This window comes from Mercenaria mercenaria, chromosome 13 (assembly GCF_021730395.1).
Source record: "Mercenaria mercenaria strain notata chromosome 13, MADL_Memer_1, whole genome shotgun sequence".
In the NCBI taxonomy this organism is placed as follows: Eukaryota; Metazoa; Mollusca; class Bivalvia; order Venerida; family Veneridae; genus Mercenaria; species Mercenaria mercenaria.
Window position 1 is genome coordinate 67,151,868 of NC_069373.1, and position 26,771 is coordinate 67,178,638.

Consider the following 26,771-nt stretch of genomic DNA (forward strand, 5'->3'; position numbering starts at 1 on the left):
GCTGAATTCTAGGCAGCGGTTGCTGAAAAATACTGACTATTCCTATGAAGTTTCATTAAATTCCAACCAGTGGTTACTAAGAAATATTCCGGCAAGAATTGTACTATAGTATTTTAGTGTTGAAAAATCAAAGGATAATAACTCAAAGAAAAATCATCGGTCATGAACACAAAGATTACATGCGCATCTCCTTTTGATAGTAAAGCCTCCTATGAAGTTCCGCTTAATTCCAACCAGTGGTTGCTGAAAAATACTATTATATAAACTACTGTTGAAAAATCAAAATAATATGCCTAACTCCTCTTAATAGTAACATTTTCTATGAAGTATGGCTAATTTCTAACAAGTGGTTGTTGAGAAATACTCCTGACAAGAAGTGTACTAGAATTGTTCGATAGCATTATAACTGTTATTACTGTTGAATAATTAAACGGAAATAACACTGTGAAAAATAATTTCATAAAAAAATTAAGATGCGTATCTCCTCCTGATAGTGAAGCTTCCAATGAAGTTTCGCTAAATTCCAACCAGTAGTTGCTGAGAAATACTGAAGACGAGAAATACGGCATGGACGTACGGACGGACGAAACGGCGACTATATGTTTTCGCTTCGAGGAGCATAAACATTTCTGTCAGTCTTTTGTAACATGATATCAAAAAATAATTTTCATCGTTCAATATTTAAATTTTTGACTTATTATCCCAGTAAACACGTATTTAATATAGTACGGGCATATAGCGCAAACTATGGACAGACGATTTATATATTGAGTTTTGTAATAACTCTCTTTTTTTAACCACATACATTTATCAACATAAATTTATAAACAAATGATAGTACTACTTTTATCTAAAATAATTAAGTTTGTAAGCAGCGTTTTAAATAAGAGCTGCCCGTAAGACAGCACACTTTGTCAGTGCTCGACTCTGGATTTAAAACTTTCATTAAAATAAAATCAACCAGTCAATACTCAAGGAATGTGTAACACTGCAAATGTATTTATCTATTTGCAAACGAGTATGTTCTTCTTTCATTCTAATGCACTGTGAATATACCAACATATATTTTTCAATGACATTTACATTGTAGTAACAATACCAATATTATAATTATTTTAGTAATAAAATACAGCTTGAATAAAAAACACAACTACAACTATACAAATGTAGACTGACCACATGTTTTAATGAAGGTTAAAAGTGGTAAAGCAAAATTTGCTCTGGCTGCTTGCGTGCATAATCGGGTGAAACAACTAGGTACCGAAGATCGATGAAGAATTTTTAAATAATCTGAATGGGTACGATAGTTTACCCAAGGTAAAATTTCTTTTATGCATAACATAGATTATAAGAACACATAAACGATTAATTAAACCGTTAGCATCTTATTTTAAGACTATTTAGCAGGAGGCACGAACTTTGCCTCTTTTGTCCCATCAATGGTATTATTTGTATGAAATCCTTTCGTTTTGTGCCGATAGTTAGCTTTCATATATACATAAACCCTCATCACGAACTATTCAATATATAATTTGCCACAGAACAAAGTTTTAGCACTTATTTACAACGCATTTACATTTATTTCTTGATAACAACAAGGAGGTGCGTAATCATATCCCCGGTCGTATGACCAAAGATTTTTTTAAGCCTTTAAGTCTAAAGGTTGGCATTATATGACGGTGAAGATCACCTGTATAGGTCATTTTGTAGGTTTTGTTACAATGTCTTTTGAGGGTGTTTATGAAGTATTAAAATTGGGATATTTATGTTGTTTGTGGGACAAAAACTGTTATAAGTTTGGAGGTGAAGGTCATTTCTGTAGGTCTGGTCAGAGTGAGTATGAATCAAACTTGGTTATGAATGTGATTTGTAGGGTAATCTGACTTGTACAGATGAACAGACAAACGGACAGTGCAACCGCTTCATGCCCGAGGGTATACACAACTCGCACAATGTTTGAAACGCAAAACATTACTATATTGCAGTAGACGATTACATAAATATTACAACTTGCCCAATGTTTGAAACACAAAACATTACTATATTGCAGTAGACGATTTCAAAAATATTTATTTAAATATGTTGGGTACATTATTAGTTTGTTGAGCGAATGAAGTCTTTCTTGGAGGCCTTTATACTACCTGCAGGTATTAACTTCAATGAAAGATTACTTCGTAACACTTTCATAGGCTGGCGGGGAATCTACGTTGGCATTTAGTGGAACTGAAATAGAAAAAAGGTTGACAAATATTATAATCTGTCCTTCGGCCGACAAAATTTATTACCTTTGCCCAAAGGAGCTAAAATTTACAAATCATACACAAATATGTCATAAGGAACGCTATAGGTCAAAACTAAATATCATAAATCATTTCAGCCTCAGTAATGTGACCTTGAGCTCCTGACACTCAAAATAAATGGGAACATAGCCAGTCGTGCAATGAACAGCCATAGTCCAAATCATTCTATAGTTATTGATAAAAAACCATGTCATTGACATTCGGCCTAATGAGTGATTGAAATAAAAGGCACCATCTACTGCCGAGAGGCAATCATTGTATGAAATTTGCCTGTCACTCTGCAGTTACTAACCAGTTATCACTTTTTGCCTGAAAGTACCTGTGACTTTAACCTTGAACCAGTTGACTGCAAATGCTGTAGCATCGAACAATGACCACAGGCAATCATCCTATGACGTTTGACAGTTAAAGACCAAATCGCGGCAAACCTAGCCGCTGTTGTTTACTGCTTTTGTAACTTTTAGCTGACCTAGTGACCATCTTTTTCTAGGGTCCAACCATAAATGCTCATAATACGTAAAATATTTCCTATGACATTTAATCAGTTAATTAACGTGTTGATTGTAATATTTTTATCTTAAACTGTGAACCTAAGATATCTGCAGTAAAATGTAAGCCCGTCCGTTAAGCTTATAATCTTCAAGAGAGCGCAGGTTTATGAATTGTGGTGTCTGATTTTGATTCCCAAGAAGGCGTAATTCTTTTTGATGATTTGATAGAAGACAGTTTTTCTGAAATCATTCGTCCTCCACCTCTGATACATGTAGAGCAGTTGTAAGCTACATTACGTAAACAAAATACTGCTGGAAGACGATGCTACTCCCATACCAACCCCACCACAAAAACTGTGCAGAAAAAATACATGCATAAAAAAATGTAACTGAAATATGGATAGACAATAGGTCGTTATTTTCATATACTTGTAGTCAAGCGTCCATATGGTTTGGTTATAACTACTTATCAAATATCTCACTAAAACAGAACTGCATCGAACCGAATCCTGCAACCCTGGTCAAAAAACTGAAGCAGGTAAAATAGCTGGTTACTGGACAGCCATATACATGTAATGCCACTTTTAACGTCAGTTTACTCTATGTCGTTAACGTTCATATATAATTAACAACTCAATAAACGGCAACGACTTGCATACGTCGTTATCAGTACTTATCGTAGTTTAAAAAATAAATTGATACCTTAATAATAGTCAATGAAATTACCTGATGGATTTGGAAAACTTCTTTGTACATCTAAAGGGCTCTGACGTCCAATGTCTGTCTGGGCGAAAGGCTGATTACCAGTCACTGGACTATATCCCTGCTGTTGAGGAACTGGATAGGCAGGTTGCATGGGGTGGAACTGGTAACCACCTTGGACTGTCGACTGGAACTGGGATGGTTGTGCAGAGTTGTAACCAGTCAATGGCTGTGTTTGAGTTACATTACCTTGTCCTGAAACGTAACTATAATTCATGAACAGAAGCAAGTCAGAAAGGTAATTAGTCAAAGGCAGTAATAGAATAATGTTCTTTAATTTAAGCACGATAGAATGGTAACCAGTAAAAAAGAATGGTATTTAACTTTCAATGTTCGAGTGAGTTAGGTCGCCCATTTACCGCTAACCCATGTCGGTTCTAAACCTTGCTTAAGAAAGGCCGATGGTTCTAAAAGAGTACAGGTTTTGTCATCTGGCAGGACAGGTTGGATATTCCTCCACCATCAAAACCTGATCTGTCGCCATAAGACCTATAACTAGATATTTCTTATTTCTTTTGAAAAAAGTGCATATCTTCCCATATACTTTGTGCTCTAGTGAGCTAAAGTGCTGTCAGAAGAAACAGCACCCTTACCTATTTCGATGCTAGATAGTGGGAATAAAGAATATCTGAGGAAACTAGAGCTTTAAAAGCAGAGAGAGAGAGAGGGAGAGAGAGAGAGAGAGAGAGAGAGAATTCGTGTAATATTTCTGTTTTCCATTATGATGTGGAGCGCCTACATTATGTCTGAATCAAATTCATTTAGGAAAAACCTAGATAGTGTGAAAGTGTGAAAGTGCATTACAACTTTAACCTGAAATAATGATAAATCATGAAATGCTGGGGCAAGAATTACGAACCTTGTTTCATATACCGGTATGTTGATACACTATTGTAATTTTTAATTAAATCCGCTCAGAAATAAGAGCAATATAGGGAACGTGCATGAACATTAACCATAAATTCAACGGAAAAAGGGTCACAATTCATTAAATATTGATGTCAGAGTAATAACCTTTATGTCATACGATGCCTGCGCTAATAAGAAACAACTGTTTTGAGTTTGAATCAAATCCTTGCGGCAATAACAGAGATGAAGTGCATCAAAACTTTAACCAGGAATATTCTATGTAAAAATGGGCATTAAGAATGATATATTCGAGTTATGGCCGTTGTGTCATATAAAGTGGGTGATGATGAGTAATACCTATTTTAAATTTAAAGTCAATCCATCAAGAAATAGCTGACATATAAGCAGGGGCGTAGGGATGATTTGAGCATTGGGGCGGCAGAGAGGGTGGGTTTGGGAGGGGGTGTCCCCCTCCCCCCCCTCGTATGAAAGGGGTCCGGATGGCCCCGGGAAAATTTTGCATATAGCTACAGTAAATGGTGCAATCTGGCGACTTCTTGGACTGCTCAGTATCTGTTGAACATACTCGTTTTTTTTTCGAGTTTTCACCCCTAATTACAGTTTACTATGTTTAAACACTGCAATGGCGGTACGATGTTAGATACGGACAATGTCTTGCCAGGGTAAAACCAGTAATGTCTAAGTAGGGGATCGAGCCCAAGACCCTGACTTAAAGGGGTAATCTAATCCTTATAGCATTTTAGTCATTAAATGGCATTATAAAGGTAAAACGCAATTCATTGTTTTCTTTGAACCATTGAGGGTTGAATGAACGTTCTTTTTACCAAATGATCGATTTGGAAATGCAAAATTGCGAGGGTGATTAGCCTTTTAAATATTTGTGTAGAAGCTGTAATACTTGTTAATTTAACTAGATCTGCAAAAGGGTTTTTCTACATTTGATGCATTGAATTAAATCATTAAGCTTGGTTTCTTTGATATTTCGAACAATATGTTTAAGTGTCAAAATATTTAATTTCATAAATTTTATGAAAAGTCATCTAAAGATCCCGATTTGCATTTGTGATTTACTCAAGATACTTACCTTTGTCGGCAGAATTTGAGACACAACATTAATTATAAGTGTCTATAATCTGTTCGGCAGTAAGCAATTAAATACGTTTAACTTTTATTAATTCATGTATTGCCTATAATCCGAGTCTGCGGGGCGTGAAAATACAGCGACCTTGGTCGTTGCGGATTATCGATTTTGTACAATACCCTGTCACCAAGGTGATCTAGGAAGGTGTCAGCGATATGACAACATTCTGTGTACATATCAGTCGCCGATGCACTTCATGATCAATGGAAGACCGCTGTATTTATTTTCAATTACATTTTCTAGCCTTTTCAGAAATTTACGAGTTCGGCATTTCGCCGCTCCTCGAAATATTGGGGTGGCGGGCGCCGCCCCTGCCGCCCCAGCTCCTACGTCCTTGATAAGTGCATCAAACTTTAACCAACGCAGACGCTGACATCAAATTAGAGTACATCTATGTACTTTGTATAAAATAGATTATAACAAATTACAAACAGTTTACCAGTTTGTCCACCCGTCTGGTTCACAAAAGGAGTTCTTTGGAATGACTGCATTCTCCGACGCCGCAGTACTCTACAAGCTATACAAGCTATAAGACTGACAATACATACGATCACAAGTAACGTGACTATCGGTACTAGTGCAGTTACTATAACGGCACCAGTTAAATTTCTGCCGGCCGCAGCCGGCAACGTTCCATCATCAGAGCCTAGGTCTGAAATAAAGAAAATCATACCGATGATTTTGAAACTCGATGCTACACATTTACAGCATAACCCTGTTAAAGAAATCCCTTGCGCAAATGCGTTCTCGTATTTACGTTCGCAGTGTTTTTGTACATAAAGAAGTTTTATTTTCGTATGCAAAAATGTCGCAACGGTCCATTCCATGAGACTGCATATGCTGTCAATTGCAAACACAGATCACATAAATGGAGTCAATCGAGAAAAAAAAAACACTTTCAAATTCGGCAAACGAAGTTTCAACAGATCATTTTACAGTTGCTTAAACGCATTTCTCTGACGGTCAACATCAAAACTGATGTAACTACTAGTAAGTGATTCTAACGTAATACCGACACAATTGGAGATCTTAGAGATTTTTAAGCTTTCGAGGGTGATGGAAAACCCATGGCATGATTTTATCACGGGCGGGCACCTGAGTAGAATCACTGTCCTTCTGTAATGTGATTTTATTGCATGCTCAGGAACAGTAGTTTCATCCGAAGATGAATTGCAAAAGAATGCAGATGGGTCTTTCTTGCTGTTGAATCTAGATGTGGAAAAGAAAAGAAAGATCTGCCCAAACAAATATTAATTGTTCTTGTAATCACTGTCAAAACACATTACATCCGCTTTTTCGGTGTTTGTTCGTTCCAATAGCGGTCCATTTTAACAATCAAGAAATAATAGATCGCTAATGTAACATGTTCCATTACTGGGTCATGATTTTGAAGGGAGATTTTCACTTGTAGTGTGTCATTTAGAAGGATTTTACCTCTCTATATGTATGATTCACAATAAGTTATATGCATACTGCAGGTATTTTCTTTATATATACAATTCATTATAAATAAAACGCATGTTTGTGTTGTGATTGATTTAAAGATTTCTATTTTATTGAAATTGAAAGTATATGACAGATTTCCAATATTTTATTTAATTTAACGTAATATTATAAAGTTTGGAATTCTTAGAATGCTTAGTTTCCCCGTACTAGTATTCAGTGTTGTTATATTTTCTGGTCCTTTGGGATCATGGAGTCCATTCAACATATGTGTAATAGAGTTCCGCATAAGCCGGTGCTAGGTGGCGTACTGTACAAACATACATTATATGGAAACTATCTAAAGCATTCTCTTTGCCTTATCCATATTTCACTAAGGTTGAATTGTGTAAAACTGAATCTCTTTGATCATAATTTTTAATGTTATAAAAAATCAACAAGTCAAATGGCCTATATTTGTTCGGACTGACGACAATATTTTAAATAAAACCAAAACACAAGAAAGAAAACGCTGATCTCGATTTCCTCGTGCATGCAGGAATCAGCGCAATCCGTATTCACAAAATCAAACTTTTCAGTCTAAATGTATTGACTTTGTTGTCAATAAGGAAAGACGTTCACAAAAATGAAATTGTTTCAGTTTTCATTGTTTTTTAAATGCCTGGAATTTCACCTATTTTACATGAATGTGCCATTGGCATGCTTAATGCTGGTATGGCGACGAATGATGTTGCTAGGGTTGTTGGCAGTTCTAGCAACATGGCGTACGGAAAATTTACCACGACGTCCGCGTCACGATGCCTGGGCAAGACCACTATATTATGAACACCCACTACGCAATCGTTTCCAAACTGCTACTGCCACTGCTGCTAACACCCCTGGTACACATAACAAATACTGTACACAATCGTTTGCGCGAGGGTGGTCTAGGTGGATGTCGTCTTTACGTTAGATGTTTTATGACTTCGATGCATAAATCGTGTTAACTGGGCACGTATACACCATCGCTAGTTAACCAAACAATAAAATAGCGTTCTCTTCTCCGAGGGAGTCGGGATTTTGCCATTCATAGAAGTGATGCCAGGCTTCAAGTATATAGTAGAAGAAATGAACGCTATTCCGACTGCCGTCTACTTGAACGAGATCGTTTTGTGGGTGGAAGTTCCGTCTTGGTTTAGGCAGGCATTGCGCATGGTATTGCACACCTCTTGTCGTGATCGGAATGAATTTAAATGCAAATCACGTCATTCCATTGTTTCAAATTGATGGCAATATCACTCTTTGCTAACAGAGTAACGTCACACACCATTACGTTAGAGATACTGTGAATTTCTTCAGTACAATAATATTTATTAAAGACTGTCCTGCCAAAAACCCAGATCTGAAACACCTGTGGGATAATTTGGGCCATATTGTTAGACGCTATTCCACCGTTGAACGTCAATGAACATACATAAGTCTTAATTCAGGAGTAGATCACCATTCCACAGGCCGAAATCAACACATTGTTTTATTATTGTGTGATTTGGTGTACGACCCTACCATATGTGATCAAACATTTCATCAGTTTTCTGTAAACATAGAGCAATTAAATGTTCCAAGCAAAATTGCATTGAAATACTCTTTCAACGTTTAAACACAATTTAACCCTTATTTTCATATTTAAGTATAACTTAAATTACTTATTTTGTTCAGTTTAAACAAAGTTATTATTACTGTAACAATGCTTGAATACTTTTAACAGAAAGGTTTGCTTTCAACAGTTACTGTACATCTCTGCAAATCCAGGCCACACCGTAGTCGCAAACAATTTGTAAAAACTGAATGGTTTCAATTGAGTATAGTCTGTCGTTTGAGGTGCATCTGTTTGATCAAATGCATTCCATTAAGCGATCAATTATGCGATATTTTATGCGTACCGTTAAGCGACCTATTGATCGTTCCATTAAGCAATACATCAATCATTCCATTAACTAATCTATTGTGCGTTCCATGAGGAAATCCACAATGCCAGTGCGAACCATTAGCGATCTATTATGCAATCCATTAACGGCTTGTTATGCGTTGTTAAATGGCACATTTATGTTAATTTGCGATCCATTAGCCATTTGCATGTGAAATTGGAACATGGTTATGACAGTGTTTATCGTACTAACAACTTCCTTGTTGAACATGGTTTTGTTGGTGTTTATTGACAGTGTTTATTGTGTCATTTTTGTTTGGGTGACAACAACTTTGTTTTAGTATGTTAATACAGTAAATCACGCTTCACGGGTGGTAAACGCGCAATCCAATTCTGGGAATACGCTTAAAATGGGTTGCACGACTTCCGGAGACGGAGTTGTGCATCAATGTATACAATATCGAGGCGAGGTAGGTGGGGTTTTGTTTTCGTTGATAATGACACATGTAAGGAAGTATTCGAACAAGGCAGTCTGTAAGACAGCTAAATCCCCCGCCACTGCTATGGATAGTGAAAGGGTAAACCTTTGACCTTTAGCTTTGACCTTGACCTTGAACTGACATGGCTGACTCATAAATTCTGCACAATGACTTGATGAGGTGATCATTTGACCCAAGTTTCAAGAATATCCTTCAAGGGGTTTAGGAGATACAGAGCTCAAACCTTTGACCTTGAGTTGTGACCTTGACCTTGAGTTGACATAGCTGACTCATGAGTTCTTGATGAGGTGATCATTTGACCCAAGTTTGATGAAAATCCTTCAAGGGATTTACGAGATACAGAGTGGACACAAAATGGAAGGCTCAAACCTTTGACCCTAAGTTGTGACCTTGACCTTGAGCCAGCATGGCTGACTCATAAGTTCTTCACATTGTTTTGATGAGGTGATCACTTGACCAAAGTTTTATAAAATTCCTTCAAGGAGTTTAGGAGATAGAGAGCAGACACAAAATGGAAGGCTAAAACCTGTGACCTTCAGTTGTGACCTTGACCTTGAGCCGACAAGGCTGACTCATGGGTTCTGCACATCATCTTGATGAGGTGGTCATTTGACCCAAGTTTCATGAAAATCCTTCAAGGGGTTTAGGAGATATGGAGCGGACACGAAAGTGTTACGGACAGACGGAAGGACGGGCGGAAGGACAGACGGAGACCATTCCTATAACCCCCCACCATTTGTGGCGGGGGATTTAAAAATAAAATGCTATCCGACACAAAAATGAATAAAGATCATTTGCGTTACATACCTGGTGTTCAATGTAAGAATCGGTTCTGTTATCACGAAAGCTCTGGCACGAACAGTAAAAATGTATGGAATCATGAAAAATGCCCGTTTCCTAACATGTTTGCCTACGTTTCGGAAATGTTACGCTTCTGATGATCACACACATGTAAACAATTTTTAATATTACATATACTTGAATAAAATGCTGCTTTTGGGGAAAGGATTTGCAAAAAAAAAATCATCCGGAATAGAGTGATGCCTCGGGAATGGAGTTGCTCGTTTACATTATATAGTCAAATAGACATTTTTCGACCCTAATACGTTTATGATGTCATTTTTTGAGTCGGCTAAAGGCTGAAAGCCTTTTGACGAGTCCTTGCTGTTCAGCGATTCTCTAAATGGACCGAATAACACGTGAAGAGATGTAGTTCCATTAGATTTCTCAAACTTCAAACAGTTCACTGCATGAATGAAGTTAAGTTGTGTCAATTCCCTTTGCTATGACCAATATACGATGTAATCTGCCATATTTATGACTTGTAATTGTGCAATACTCGAATGTAACTCATTAAGCATAAATGTGCATTTTAAGAATTGCGCAGGCTTACAAAGCTTGGGTAACATCCAGCGAAAAACAAAAAATAGTTCCACAGGGCTCCAGATAAGATGCGTATTAGCGTAAATTACGTATAGAAATAATGCAAATACGCATGTCTAATAATTTCTAAGCGTATAAAAACGTATATAAAATTACAGAAACGCACACAATGCTTTTTTAAAAACAAAATCTGAATCGTCTGGATGCGTTAGGTAACACAGCCGATCAGCCTTAATTCTCCCACATTGAACGTAAACACGCATCGTATGTCCTATAAACTTTGCGTGGGTTGAATTTTGCAGTCAGTAAACGGATAAATTATCGGAAGAAGAAGCTCTTACTGGTTTGTTTAGTTACTACTGATACTAAAAATGATTTTAATTCTTATTTTTCGAGAAATAAACAAATCGGCGAAACATTAAATTGTATTTTCTTGTAGTTTTTGAAATCGAAAGTAGATCGTCTATGTTTGGCTGCTTTCACGAAACGAAACAACTTTTTTATGAAAAGATTTAAATAAGATGTAATTTAACCGTAAACTTCAATGTCAGATACTGCCAATTGCTGCTAAATGTCTTCGTATCATCACAATTTGTAAACAATATTGTTGAAACTGGAGAAAAGTGTAATCGTATCCGGATATAATATTTTGGGTAAATATCGAGCTGTGTTATGAAATTTTAAGAAAAAAACTAAAAACAAACTGAAACTGGTAGACTATACTGTCAGTACATCAATCATTAGCCGACTCAGGCCCTTCAGGCCTTTGATCTTTCCTTTATTTTCATTTATTTATTTTGCCAAGGAAACTAATTTGTAGCTAGTGTACTTTGCCTTGCAATTTGCGACCAACGCCGGGCTGAACATAACTTATCATCTATTGAACGGCGAAAGACAAACATTCCCTTTGCCGTGTTTGCAACAAGATAACATTTCTGAGGTCCACTTTACCACTTGGTAGGGACAATGATACAACACCGGTATTTCATTATCTCCCACTGAGTTCAAATCATGGTCCTAGTCTTCTTAAAATAATTTAGACAATACTATCTACTACAAAGATACATTTATAAGTACCAACATATGCGTACATTACGCCCCCATAAGCAGGGTTTGGAACGAATAAATGTGATATCCGCTACTGTGTGTCAGTTGATGTCCTAAAATAAGGCACAAGAGATCAGAAACTGGCATTTTTGTCTATTTCAAACTTTTTTGCACGCTTCGTGTCGCCGGAGTTTTTATGAAAATAGGTTCGAATCATAAATCACAAACCAGATAATTCGCACGTATGATGTTTTATCATATTTGTGCCGAACATTCGTAATTGCGTCACACTGTGCAAATCTATCACTTTACCTACGGTGTACCTGAATTTCGTCTTTTTTACGCGCAACACCATCACCGGACGTCGCGCAACCCGTTTTATATTTGCGCATCCCTGGCCTCCGAAGTTATATTTATGTCACATGGAAAAGCAAACACAGTGTGTATGTTGACTATATCTGACATCTAACCTGTTTAAGCGAATTCCCAGCGGGTATTGAATTGCGCGTTTACCACCCGTGCACTTTCAATAACTGCTTGAAAGGAAATTCGCTGCAATAGATCAATGTGGTCCAAGCGTCATATACATGTATGTACAATCGTAATTAGTTTAAATCGAATGTGACGACACATGCTTTTGCTCTATACTGATAAGATGTGCATATCCCTTCATATTCACATCGCTCAAGCTAACACATCAGACAAATTGCAGCCGTCACTAGTACTTCATGTACAACCCAATCACCAAAACGTTTTAAAAATGTTTGTGATTACTAAACATGTGTGCGAACCCGTGATAATGTGATGGCATAGTAGTGAAGGAGAAGAAGATCACACAAGCTGTATTTTTGTTTATTTTTTGTTATGTAACGGCTTGCAGTAAACCTTTCCAGCACAAACCTGTTTTCCGCAAGTAACTGCCAACATTCCCATATGTATAAGTAGTTGAGGACGAATGATTTCAGACAAAATGACTTTTATCATATCGTCACGAAGAACATATGCCCCGCACGGGCTGACTCGTAGATCTGCGCTCTCCCTTTAGAGCTAAGCGAGTGGACCACATATGATGTGATTGAGTAGTGCACATAAAGTCGAGATGGAGATATGTTGAACAAGAAGTACTAAAATTTGCCAATAAATACACAACAAGGCATCTTTGAAGTTTAATTCAATTCCAGCTGGGGATGATGGAATCGAGGACTTAGCAAGCTAAATGCAGAAATAGAGAAACATAAGACGTTCTGTCAAAATTTCAAGTGGAACATTTACTGCGCCTTGACATTCTTAACTGGCTTTCTTTTGTTTTTCTACTGACCTAACAAGGCACCTATATCTTCACCTTTGCTTACACTACTTAATCGTTTATCGTTTACATGTAAAGCTGCGTTAACATTGTAATATTTTAAAAGAAAATGTCAACGTTAAAAATCGGATGACACACACTAACATATTTAACCTTAACCCTGCTAAATATCTATTACCGACTTGTCAATCATGCAAAGTATTATTTATTATTCGGAGGGGTGTTCACTGAAAATTTACTGAACAGCAGATTACCAAGATCAACCTGCACAGATGTGCGGCTGATCTTGGTCTGCACTAGGCATTTTTATAACTATTAACTGAATTTTGATAAAGAGGCCAGTCAAACTTGTTTGGCAATTATTGTATAACCTCACACCGACACAATTATAGATTACATAGCGACTTTACAGATGTTGGTGGTAGAGGTAAACCCAAGGTGCCCCTCGGATATTATATCAACATCTGGTTAAGACCTACCGACATTTTATAAGCCAGCTGCATGGCTTCTTCAAATTAAAAACTTCTATACACCAACAATTGTGAAGGACAAGTTATTCAAAGTAAATTTAAGCGTCCTCGCGTCAAAAATGTTTTGTTTTAATAACAGCTCAATACTCACAGTATTTCAAGTACACATGCATTTTGATATCATCGTAAAAATTGCCCCCAGATGTTCGTATCACTAAATAAAAATCGGTTGTCCCAATTGGTCCACACCACTCTTCAAAAGAAGCATTTCGACAAGTATATAGCTTCTGAAATGACAAGAAAAAAAAATAGCACTTTCATGCATGTGTATCACTAATCTAATCGGAAAGATATCCCGTGGTTTTGTCTAAGAATTAAATAAATAAATGCTTTACTGTGAACTGAAATGTCAACAACATCTGTCCAAAGACTGAGCATTTGACTATTTGAAACTTTAAACTCAAATTCTAAGTAAAAAGGGGGCATCATTCTAGGAATATTGATGTAAGAGTTACGGCTCTTGTGTGATATCAGTTGCATGATGATGTGGAACAACTATTTTAAGTTTGAATAAAATATGTTTGGTAATAATAGAGAAAAAGTGAAAGTGCATCCAAACTTAAACCTGAAAATTCTTATTAAAATCTGGATAAATTATGGAATATTAACGCAAGACTTATGGACCCTATGTCATATTCTGTGGGTAATGATGTGAAACACACATTTTAAGTTTGAATCAAATCCATTTATTAATAACCGAGATAGAGAGGAAGTGCACCAAACCTTTAACCTGAAATTCTTGTTAAACGGGGGATAATTAATAAAATATTGAGCGGGAGTTATGTCCCTTGTGCCATATGATGTGCATGCCGAGGAGGAATAACTATTTTAAGTTGAAAAAAAATCCATGAAGTAATTACAGTGTTAAAGGGAAAGTGTATCAAAATTTCAACCAAGGTGCTGACGCGGAAACGCCGACGCCGACAACGACGCCGGGTCGAGTAGGACAGCTCTCCATACTTCGTAAAGTCGAGCTAAAAACAGAGGTGATTTATTTAATTACTATTTGTTAACTATTCTGTTACAAGCAATAATCTTGCCGGCAATATCAAAACTTTGTTCCAGATTATTGTCATCCTCCTCCAATATTTTATGATTTGACAACTAGAAATGGAAGACTGGAAATTGCTGGGTGCAAACTTTATGCAATGAAGAATGCACAAGCTAGGAACCAGCGTTTTCGTTCCATTTTTAGTTTAACCCTGACAGGTATAACATATCTATAAATAAGGTCACCAGATGCTTGTTTTTCAATGTTTCATCACGCAGTTAATACAAATAACAAAATTTCAGTAAATTAAATGACGTTTTAACTTTTAAAGCACATTTAAGAATCATGAATATATTTTATTTCTTTCCAGGACCTTTTCACATTTTAGGCTTTTCATAAAAAATCAAAATCAAATTAATCCTTAACCTGTTAAATTTCTGTAATGAAAAGATACTGACTGAATAGCGACGGTGCAGATCTTGATCAGACTGCAAGGATGTGCATGCTGATCATAATCTGCACTGGTCGTAAAGGCAGAATCAATCGTGTCCAGCATGGTAAGGGTTAAGGAGTACTTTAAGACTGTATGAACACTGCTAAGAAATTTGAGAGCCTAAGGCCCCAGCGTTCTGCATGTATAATCCATTTTCAGGGAAGAGGTTACTGTAATTTTGATTTTTGACCTAACAGTTACTGGAAGGAAACCAAATAGTCTACTGACGGCACAACCGGAAATCAAACCGACATAAACTGAATTAATTTAAAGTATTCAACCACTTCTTTGAAAAAAAGGAGTGAAAACATAATAAGTACATTTCTTTTTGTTGTAACTCACAGTCAGTTCATGAAGTGATAAAACTTCTAAAACTCCAGATGTAAAATTAATGCTCCTGTAGTATTCCATCTGCGCATTGTAGGCAATTTTAAAGAGACTGCTGTTACCTTGACATTAGATTTACTGACTTAAATAAAGGTAATCTACATAACACAGCCAATCATACCACAGACTTAAATGTCAAAACCCCAAAACTTTCTCCAGTTACTGATCAGAAGCAATTTCCATTTTAGAGATCAGTGTGACCTTTTTCTGTGACCTACTGAATCCTAATAACAAGGGTTACATGTTGACCACAGGGAATTTCCTGATAAGTTTAAAAGATGTAGATGACGAAAATAGTAGCCTACTATCCACTGACTGATTGGAAACCAGATGATCAATTGATGGATTAGTGGACTGACAGCCCTACCAACACAAGAGGACCATGATGGTCCTGAATCGCTCACCTGTTCCCACATGACCCAGTTTTGAGTATGACGTCGTTTTTTCTATTATTTGATATAGTGCCCTAGTTTTAGAGCTCATGTGACCCAGTTTTGAACTTGGCCTAGAAATCATCAAGATAAAAATTCTGAACAATTTTCATGAAGATCCATTGAAAAATATGGCCTCCAAAGAGGTCAAAAGATTTTTCTAATTTTAGACCTACTGACCTAGTTTTTGATCGCAGTTGACCCAGTTTCAAACTTGACTTAGATATCATCAAGATGAACATTCAGACCAACTTTTATACAGATCCCATGAAAAGTATGGCCTCTAGAGAGGTCACAAGGTTTTTTTATTATTTGACCTACTGACCTAGTTTTTGATGGCACGTGACCCAGTTTCAAACTTGACCTAGATATCATCAAGATGAACATTCTGACCAATTTTCATGAAGATTCATTCAAGAGTATGGCCTCTAGAGAGGTCACAAGGTTTTTCTATTTTAAGACCTACTGACCTAGTTTTTGCTTGCAGTTGACCCAGTTTTAAACATGACCTATACATCCCCAAGATAAATATCCAGACCAACTTTCATACAGATCCCATGAAAAATATGACCTTTAGAGAGGTCACAAGGTTTTCTCATTATTTGACCTACTGACCTAATTTTTGAGGACACGTGATCCACTTTCAAACCTAACCTAGATATCATCAAGATGAACATTTCGACCAATTTTTATGAAGATCCATTCATAGGTATGGCCTCTAGAGAGGTCACAAGGTTTTTCTATTTTTAGACCTACTGACCTAGTTTTGGAACGCACGTAATCCAGTTTCAAACTTGACCTAGATATTATCAAGGTGAACATTCAGACCAACTTTTATACAGATCCCAAGAAAAATATGGCCTTTAGAGAGGTCACAAGGTTTTTCTATTATTTGACCTACTGACCTAGTTTTTGATGGCACATAACCCAGTTTCAAACTTTATCTAGATATCATCAAGGTGAACATTCTGACCAATTTTCATGAAGATCTTGTGAAATATATGGCCTCTAGAGAGGTCACAATGTTTTTCTATTTTTAGACCTACTGACCTAGTTTTTGATTGCCACGTGACCCACTTTCGAACTTGACCTAGATATCATCAAGTGAAACATCCTGACCAATTTTCATAAAGACCTCATGAAAAATGTGACCTCTAGGATGGTCACAAGCAAAAGTTTACGCACGGACGCACGCACGCAAGGACGACGGACGCTGCGCGATCACAACAGCTCACCTTGTCACTTTGTGACAGGTGAGCTAAAAACAAAGCAGTTGCATGTTCCACAAAGAGTGGAAGATATAATTACTATATTTTCTTTAGTATTAAATAACATCTCAACTGATTTTTAAAGAGATAAAATAATAAAAACCTCTGAATATTTAGAAAAGTGGCTGTATTCCACTTTTGTAGTACACCCAATCTTGAAGTTAATTGGTTTAATACAGGTTTGCTTGGTATCTTCTTGATAGTTAACGAACTCTACTCTACACTCGTCTTGGCCTAACCATCCTCCATTATACGTCACATAAGCTTCCTCATTTATATCTTTTATTTTATAGTCATCCCCACAACTGCTGCTAGTGAGAGCAAGATCTAATCCTGAAAAAAACATTTCCATCAAAATGAAATATATTTGTGTATGTGTAGTGAATTTGACCCCTGCATTTTCTAGCGGAAAGTGAGTTGGTCTAATGTGTGGAAGTGAGGGGATAGAAGCTGGATGGGAATAAGCATTATCTGCCAAACAAAGCACCAAATGTCATTTTGGTCCCAATATCTTAATCCTTACTAATGTTATTTAGCTGAAACAGCTTACATATATTTAATAAACGTACCTCATTTAACAGAAATTACTAGTTATTGAGTAGAACATTTTTTTTTATATTTTAAATGCATCCTTAACAATGACCTTGACCAAAGAAAACAAAAATGCAATTGTGCAAGATACATAAGTACACAAGTTAATACATAAGTTTAGTGAAAAGTTTTTTATGTTTCATTCGTAACTGAAGTTACAAACTAAAAAAAGATTCACTTTTAGCGCAGGAGTCTGAAATTCTATATATAAGACCCCCAGAAGCGTATCTTTTAAAAATATCTCCTATATATAAAATAAACACCAGGAATAAAATGTCAAAAACTCAGAGTCACCTGAAAACACGAACGGAACACAGGGTGAGTGCAATCTAGCGAGAGTGCTTTCGAAAGAACACCACACCTGACAGTCTTCAAATCTATTACACATTACGAGAGTTATCAGACATTTTCTAAGGTTTCCACAGATTTTCGTCCATCGTAAAAGCCATTCGCATTATTTTATAGAATTTCACACTCGTGTGCTTTAAGTAACAATGTATTACACACACAATGCAACTAAATTGTGGTTCTATCAAAGCTGCCTTTGATATAAAATTTGGTCATAACTTCTCATTCCTAACTAAATAATTGGTCGATAACATTTTTTCCAATTGGTCGAAAACATTTTTTCTTTCTTTAGTCTACAGTTTGAATAACACAAATATTTACACCTAGATCTACCTTCCATGCTGTATATACAGAGGATGTATAGTTTATTTGGTTCAAATATGCTTTTTCTTCTGCTTCAAGCGTAAAAATAACATGGAAAAGATAAGCTACATGTATGCATACTAACGTCATATTATGAGTGATGTTGAATTATAAAACATCTTTGAAAATAGTGCAATAATATCAATTTAAGCATGAAAAGATCCAACACATCTGTCTGAATAAGGCAAATACTTTCCGAACCATCGTGACAGCATGGATAAAAACATTGCTAACGCTAGCTTGTCATTCCAAATTGTCCCTAAGGATTGGGAAAAGCCTTTCTTACACATACAGTCATATAAAATCCTTAATACTTACTGGACAACACTAGTTCTAGCACACATCCATGTAAGAAAAGAAATAAGATTTTCACCATGTTCTCTTTCAGAGGATTTAGGTATGAGGTAAAGGATATGGTCACATGCTACAACCTCCTTTTCACAATTTTGTAAAAATGACCTAAAATAAAAGAAATTCCAGACTGACAATTTGTTAAGTTATGAATTTTCATGAAAGAAATTCCAGACTGACAGTTTGTTAAGTTATGAATTACAATGTCAAAGAAACATGGTATCAATAGCAAACAATTATTTTTTAGAAGACATGTGACCAAATGCAAACTTTCTTGTGATTAAAATAAAGTAAATCTACCGCGGTCTATAGAAGTTGATGAGGAAATAAGGTTCTACTGAGCTTTTGGACTTAAGAACTTAACAGACATTGGAGGTTTAGTTTCCTTTTAACTAAATATCCATTAAATTGGAAACATACAAGACAGTAAAACAGTGAAATCATTTCACAGTAACATCTTCAAATGTCTACAGTGGTCACATTATGCAATAGAAAAATACTGTAAAATCATTTAATTTCGTGGTCATGAAATTTCGTGGTTTTGGTCAAAACGGCAATTTCGTGGGGATATAAGTTCGTAGATTTCAACTTTTGAACATAATATAAATGGGAATTGTACTTGTTCCTTGGGATTACATTTCGTGGAATAACTCAACCACGAAATCCACAGAAATTAGTTCTCCACGAATATTAATGATTTCAAAGTATATACTTGTAGTGTTCAGTCCGATACAAGTTACATTTAGAAATAAGATTATGTCACACTGTTTTTTTTATTCAAAATACCCTGTGTCATAGGTAAAAGCAAATAATTATTTACTTATATTTCTTTAGTGAGAAGATTACTTTCCCTCACAATAACTCTTTTGAAGTCCTAATCCTAGAGAAAGGTAGAAGTTTAAAATCGTACTTACGGAATCTGAAATGTCTGACTCGCCTACCACAACTAGCTCTCCGTATAATTAAGTTACGCTGTAATCAGATGTCATGATAAAGTTAAGGCAAATTTAACAATATGTGTCAAGGAAAATCCCCATGTCAAAATGGCAGCACCAGCAGCAAGGAGATATCAGTCTGAAATCAAATACTATGTTAATTATGTGTATAATATTGAGTAATTGTAATAGTGCATTGTTCAATAATTGTTGCCATGGCAACCACAATACAGCTGTTCTTAAGAATCTATCTATTATTAGATGAATAAATATGTTTTGCTTAAAGGTTACTAGTAATTTATTATCCATTTTCGTGTCAATGTAGGTCTTAATTACATATTGTTGTAGAAACCTTTATCTATTTAAACTTATTAATTCAGAAGTAAAACTGACAGACAACAATGAAAGTAAAAATATTTACCACTGTGGTGTGTTTTGGGGGGGGGGGGGGGGGGGGGTAAAGGGGGATTGGGGGTATTAACTAATATGGTGAAACACAAACAGTTGATGGAGAAAGTGTGTTGGGGAAGTGCTATGAATGATACCATAGAGATATTTGCTTGCAATCCAAAGTTTGAAATAGATCTGTATGTAACAGGACATTAAATAGTAGCTACGTATGGAGGAAGCTTTAAAAACGATGTCTTGTGTACCAATGCTTTACAATATAGCTGATCAATCTAACTAAGCTATTCTGTTTTACTTAACGTAATAACTATGAACCCTTAAATTATTTCTTACAAAAATATTTTAGTCCTAAACCTGTGCATTTCACTGATGCTTTGGTTTTAATTTTGCTTCAAAATTGATAATGCCTCAAAAAGGAAGCTATTTTTAGAGCTTGCAGGAATCACAAAACAAGACAATTTATTCACTAGACCCAAACTTATATTTAAAAAATGCAGACAATTACTAAATAAAGTTTATGTTAACACAAAGTTAACAACTTTATGTGTATTAACAGAACTATATTTTAAGTTTAAAATAGTACAGATTTAATACATATATAGCTAACCACAGTATAAACTGAAAATATTTAACCATAAAATGTAATTGCACGAGTCAAAAATTAAAAATTAAGACCTTAATGCTTTAAACAACCACGGCGAGCTGTGACTGGCTGATTCAAGTCCTGCTAAATGAAAGTAAACTTGTAATTGATTGGATGAAAGCAAACCCTGACAAGGTCCAGGCACTGGCTGCACTTAAAAATCGCACAGCAAAAATTACGTTGTGATTGAAAATAATGCCCGAAGGATTATATGAGAGGAAGACGGACGTTAACTTTAAAGAAAAATCAACATTTTAATTTTTTGGGGGTGGGGTGGAGAAGCAGGGTGTGTGTGTGCGTTGGTGGTGACAGGATACTAAAGGGTAAGGAACTAAACGAAAATTAAGTTATGCTCTGATTTGACATTGCACTTTGTCCTACCACACTGCACATCATCCAATCACCACAATGCCTACATGCCAAGTTTGAAATCAGTATCTTGAATGGTTAATAAGCTATGCTCCGAACACGAAATATGATGGACAGATTTGATCTTTGAGCTCAATTTGTGACCTTGTCCTTGGACATACAGACCTGATCCATGTGCTCTGTACTTCATCTTATTGCCGCCTACCTACATGCTAAGTATGAAGTCAATACCTTAAATGATTAGTTATGCTCTGGTCTCGAAATATGATGGACAGTCTAACCTTTTAGCTCAATTTGTGACCTTGACCTTTGACCTAAAAGTCAGTTTCTATGCGCTTTGCACATCGTCTTATTGCCATCTACCTATATGGCAAGTTTAAAGTAAGAATTTTAATGGTTATAAAATCATGCTCCGGGCACAAATTATGACGGACGGACAGCTGGACGGACGAACGCACGCGCCGTCGCATAATACGTCCGTGTTTTCAAAACGGGTATCAGCAGCTAAATACATTAAAAAAATAGGAATCAACTTATGTAAATTAAACAGATTGTCCATTTTTCGTTGTTTTATATTGTCAAAGTTGAATTTTTGTCCACTAGTTTGAAAGTTACCAAGAGTAACACTAACAAAATAAAAAATCAAGAAGGCGTTGTGTTTTGCATGTGAAGATCATAAAAGCACACATCAAGATCCGTTGGAAAAATATTACAATCTTTGCATAAACGAATAAACAGAGTCATGTCATTAAAAACTTTTAAAATCTGAAATAATTTAGCCCGGGACAGCGTGATAAATTTTGACTGTCGCTGTCCCGTCACGTTCAAACTTATTCTGCATATTTCTGTTAGGAAATTCCCAACGAACTCTATTTGGAATGTTTTCTGGTATATATACAAAAAATTTGTAACGATTACATCTCTGATAATGAATCTATTTTGACATTAAAGCATGAATTTGACTGGCTGACATTTCTTGAATGTATTTTTTTCTGAAATTTAGCATACTGAAACCAGTGCCCTCGTACCTTTTCACATCATATTTCCAAAGATTTTACTGTCTTACATAAAATCATGGGTTAAATTCAACTCATTTGAAGTTTCTCGAGGAATATCAATATTTAATGCATTGGAGCAAGTAAGTCTGACCAATATTGTATGCATTTCTTTAACAGTAAAATGCAGTATAGAATACTACATCATAAAATTGACTGACTGACATTTCTTGAATGTAATATTTTTCTGCAATTTAGCGTATTGAAACAAGTGCCCTCGCACCTGTTCGCATCAAATTTCCAAAAGTTTTACTCTCTTACTTAAAAGTATGGGTTAAATTCAATTCATTTGAAGTTCCTTGAGAGAATATCAATATTTATGCAAGCTCCGTAGCATTAGCTCCATATAACCAAGGTATATATCTTACACCCACTTTATGAGCTCTGTTTGATGATGTAGTAAATCAAATCAAAAACCAACACGTATCTTTGATTGAAATATGTCATTTAATATCTAAATGACGAATTTGAAAACACAATTAACAATAAATGGTTCTGTTACAGCATCATACATAATATGTGATAGGTGACTAATTTTATCAAGAAAAGACAAATATTAACAGTTGATATGCATCATCAAAGGTGGGGATCTAACCTTTATGCCACATATTGCAAAAACATAATAAATGGATTTCATTTATTAAGTTATTAGCAATAACCCCATCCGAAGAAAGTGAGTGTATCATTTATTTATCAACAGCTTACTCATGTGTTGTGTTACACCCTCTAAAGCCCTCTACAGACGGTAGGTTTTTGTTGTACAACACTAATTATCTCAAAGATGTACAATTTTGAAATTGTACATTTTTCACATACAGACAGTATTCCATTCCCATAAAAATCACAGAGATTTACCTAGTAAACATAGTGCATCAGGTACTGAAAAGAATGTAACTATTAATAATAAAAAATAATGTTCACCATTTTATGTCCCATGAATTTGATTACGCATGACACAAATGAGCCACGCCATGAGAAAACCAACATAGTGGCATTGCGACCAGCATGGATGCAGACCAGCCTGTGCATCCGCACAGTCTGGTCAGGATCAATGATGTTTGCTTTCAAAGTCTATTGCAATTAGAGAAACCGTTGGCGAACAGCATGGACCAGACTGCGCGGATGCTGGTCGGAAACGCACTATGTTGGTTTTCTCATGGCGCGGCTCAAATAATTTAACTTTTCAGTGTCATCCTTTTTCCATTATGCATTAGAAGCCATTTTATATTCAGATTTGTGTTTATTTTTTGGGCAATTGTTTCTGGAATTTCATTCACTTGCCTCTTATCAACTAATTATTTACCAATTTGTTGCTTGTCAACGTGGGTGGTACGTAAGGCAAGACTTACGAAATAGAACATGTCCTAATCTGTAAGTCAAGCCTTAAGATTTACGAAATCAAGGAATAGCATCATACACACGATAATATTTGGCTGTACATCTTGAATTTAATTGGTGTTGTACAACAAAAACCTACCGTCTGTAGAGGGCTTAACATGCAGAATTGTAGAAAATGGTATATTTAACATGACAAAATAGAGGTGAGCAACCTTTGGCACCATCACTCAAGCAAAATATCAGTAACTCATAAAAACATGCAAAACTAACTACTATTAAACTTTATGTACATGCAACAAGATAAAAATAAGTGCGAGAGACCCATGACCCCATCGCACCATTAGCAATAAGAATTATAAACATAAGAAAACTAAATATTTACTTGATAAAAATCATCCACACCAAACAAAGGTGTATGATTTCTAAAATCCAATACTGATATTTGTCTTAAGAGGATAACAGATAAGTGCGAGAGACCCATGACCCCATCGCACCATTAGCAATAAGAATTATAAACATAAGAAAACTAAATATTTACTTGATAAAAATCATCCACACCAAACAAAGGTGTATGATTTCTAAAATCCAATACTGATGTTTGTCTTAAGAGGATAACAGATAAGTGCGAGAGACCCATGACCCCATCGCACCATTAGCAATAAGAATTATAAACATAAGAAAACTAAATATTTACTTGATAAAAATCATCCCACACCAAACAAAGGTGTATGATTTCTAAAATCCAATACTGATATTGTCTTAAGAGGATAACAGAAGAATACTTGTTAAAGTGATGCACCCTCTTACATGCAGAAATTGTAGAAAATGGTACATGTATATTTGACATGACAAAATAGAGGTAAGCATCCCTTGGCACTACCACACAAGCAAAATATCAGAAACTCAAAAATACATGCAAAATTGCCTACTAATAAACTTTATTTTACATGTAACATGATAACTTAAGTGCGAAAGACCCATGACCCCATCGCACCATTAGCAATAAGAATTACAAACATAAGAACACTAGATATTAACTTGATAAAATCATCCACCCCTAAAATCCAATACTGATATATTTTGTCTTAAGAGGATAATAGAAGAATACTTGTTAACATGATAATTACAAGGTGAGAGACCCCTGACCCCATCACATTTGTGATCATGATGTACCTATATTGTTGGAGCTTTGACCCCATCTGATTGTTCTCCCATAGGAATGCGAATATACTTTTTATAAGCGTTTGAAAACCACCTGCCCAAATGTCGATTTTTTTTTTGAAACTCCCCATAAACCTCTTTGCAATGCCGCACCAATGCGGAAAATATGACCTTTGTAAAAGTCAGTACTATAACCTAACCGAGTGAGTGACATTTGCAGCTTGGTACAAAAGAAAGATCTTGTCACTGGATTGATTTCAAAAACGAAAATAGTGGACCAGGTGGAGCGTTACTTAATGTATAATACGAGTACAATGCATGCAATGGGCGCATACTTAATTCATGGTGGCAACATGATATATACAGTTTATGGGTCTTGCCTCGACTATATTTATAGCTTTTCAAAACCAAGTCAAAGCTATTTAGTTCGATTGAATGTTATATATACATGTTCTACTACTATAATATACGAGTCAGGAGAGAAAGAAATAAATTCTCCAACTCGAAGGAAACATGAAAGGTCAATAAATAAATGGCTGTTAGCAGTATACGTAGGAATTGCGAATTGCAAACTACGTCCATTGACCGTATTAAGTTATGCAACTGGCAAACGTGTGTCTGTTTTAGGAACTAAATTATGATAACCTTGCAATGCTTTTAAAATGCGTGTCTTAAAACAAAAAGTTATATTTCAAACATTGTAGAACTAATCTTCTGACCATGCATATAATACTTAGGTCATGAGATGTTTATTTACCAAGCCTACAACTGCATTGGAATGATTTTAAATGCACTTTGGACATAAATTTTGACAGAAGCGCATCAGGTCCAATAGTTTTCACAAATTCTGCTGCATCATCAATATTTTGATATTGAACAGAACGCATTTCTGATGGGATTCCAGCCTTAACAGATTGACCTTCTGGAAAAGATAAATGATGTATTCCACGAAATTCACTGGGTTCCTGATTTGGTACTAAACCCAGAGTTGAGGTCAGGTGGTTCATTGAAAGGAACCGGAACACGATCCGCATCAATTTCAACAGTGATTTATGCCCTCTAAATTTTCAGTCGCAGATTTGAAATTCCCAGGAAATTTATTAGAGTGAGTACCTGTAAAAGGTATTTTAAAGCCCTTTGTGAAACCGTTCATCAAATATTCAGTTAACTTCAAGTCGTACCTTGGAGTCAGTATCATAGGTTCTCAGAATTCTCTGAAATTTGATTGCACCTTTTTAAAACATACAATTCGTCCAGGACCGGGACACTTTTGACATCTGTGCTGAAAGGTGCACAATTTTCTTACACAAGACCCGTTGTTGAAATCAAAGCACGGTTTGTTTTGGTGGGATCTTGTGCCAAGAAAGGACTGTTTTTGTTTGGGGTTAATTAACCCCATGGCCAGTGCCTTCGTTTATAAATGGGTATCGACTTCCCCATATGAAATCAAAGCAAATCTTGCTTCTTTTAAGAGACGAAATTGTCTATCGTAAAAATGGCAGCGGAATCCCCCGATTGCTTTGCAAGTTTATGAACTGTGTCGCAATGTTTCATTAAAGTAGCAGCAGATGTTGGGTGTCTGTCTGTGTAAACACTTGTAGAAATATGAAATGTATTAAACCCTTTATCCGTTTTTATACTGGTCGGGGATTTAAAACTTTTTTGAACGAGGGTTCCCCACTGCCATTTTCGACTAAACGATATTTATAATCACCTTAAAGTTTATTTTATATGGAATCTAACTCCACAAACTGATCTGATACAATCTTAGCTTTGAGTTTTTCATCAATACCAAGAAAAAGTGGACGCGAAAATGTGGCAGAATTTAGATTCATAACTGAAACTGCCAAAGTTGATGTTGGAGCAGATGTTGAAGTGTTTTGTGTGGATTCCAAAGGTATCTGTTGTTTTCCGAAGTTTTGGTTCTGAATAATGTCAGGCGGTTGTATCTTCAAGTCTTTTA

General features: G+C 35.8%; 1 protein-coding gene and 1 pseudogene across 3 annotated transcripts in view; both read right to left on the minus strand.

Moving 5' to 3' along the window:
- Positions 1-648: 648 nt before the first annotated feature.
- Positions 649-26,771, minus strand: part of LOC123530173 (uncharacterized) — a 101,015-nt gene continuing 74,892 nt past the window's right edge. For 2 of the 3 annotated variants that reach the window (XM_045310914.2, XM_053522144.1), the window contains 7 exons: positions 19,814-19,973; positions 18,867-19,007; positions 17,350-17,579; positions 13,768-13,903; positions 6,004-6,216; positions 3,518-3,748; positions 649-2,223 (listed from right to left, as the gene is read on the minus strand). In XM_045310914.2, the coding sequence (XP_045166849.2) occupies positions 2,168-2,223; positions 3,518-3,748; positions 6,004-6,216; positions 13,768-13,903; positions 17,350-17,579; positions 18,867-18,924 (924 nt within the window). In that variant the 5' untranslated portion in view covers positions 18,925-19,007; positions 19,814-19,973 and the 3' untranslated portion in view covers positions 649-2,167. The remainder of the gene's footprint in view (positions 2,224-3,517; positions 3,749-6,003; positions 6,217-13,767; positions 13,904-17,349; positions 17,580-18,866; positions 19,008-19,813; positions 19,974-26,771) is intronic. The other variant, XM_045310913.2, reaches the window with a different exon arrangement.
- On the minus strand, positions 22,662-26,769 carry LOC123530245 (uncharacterized; annotated as a pseudogene).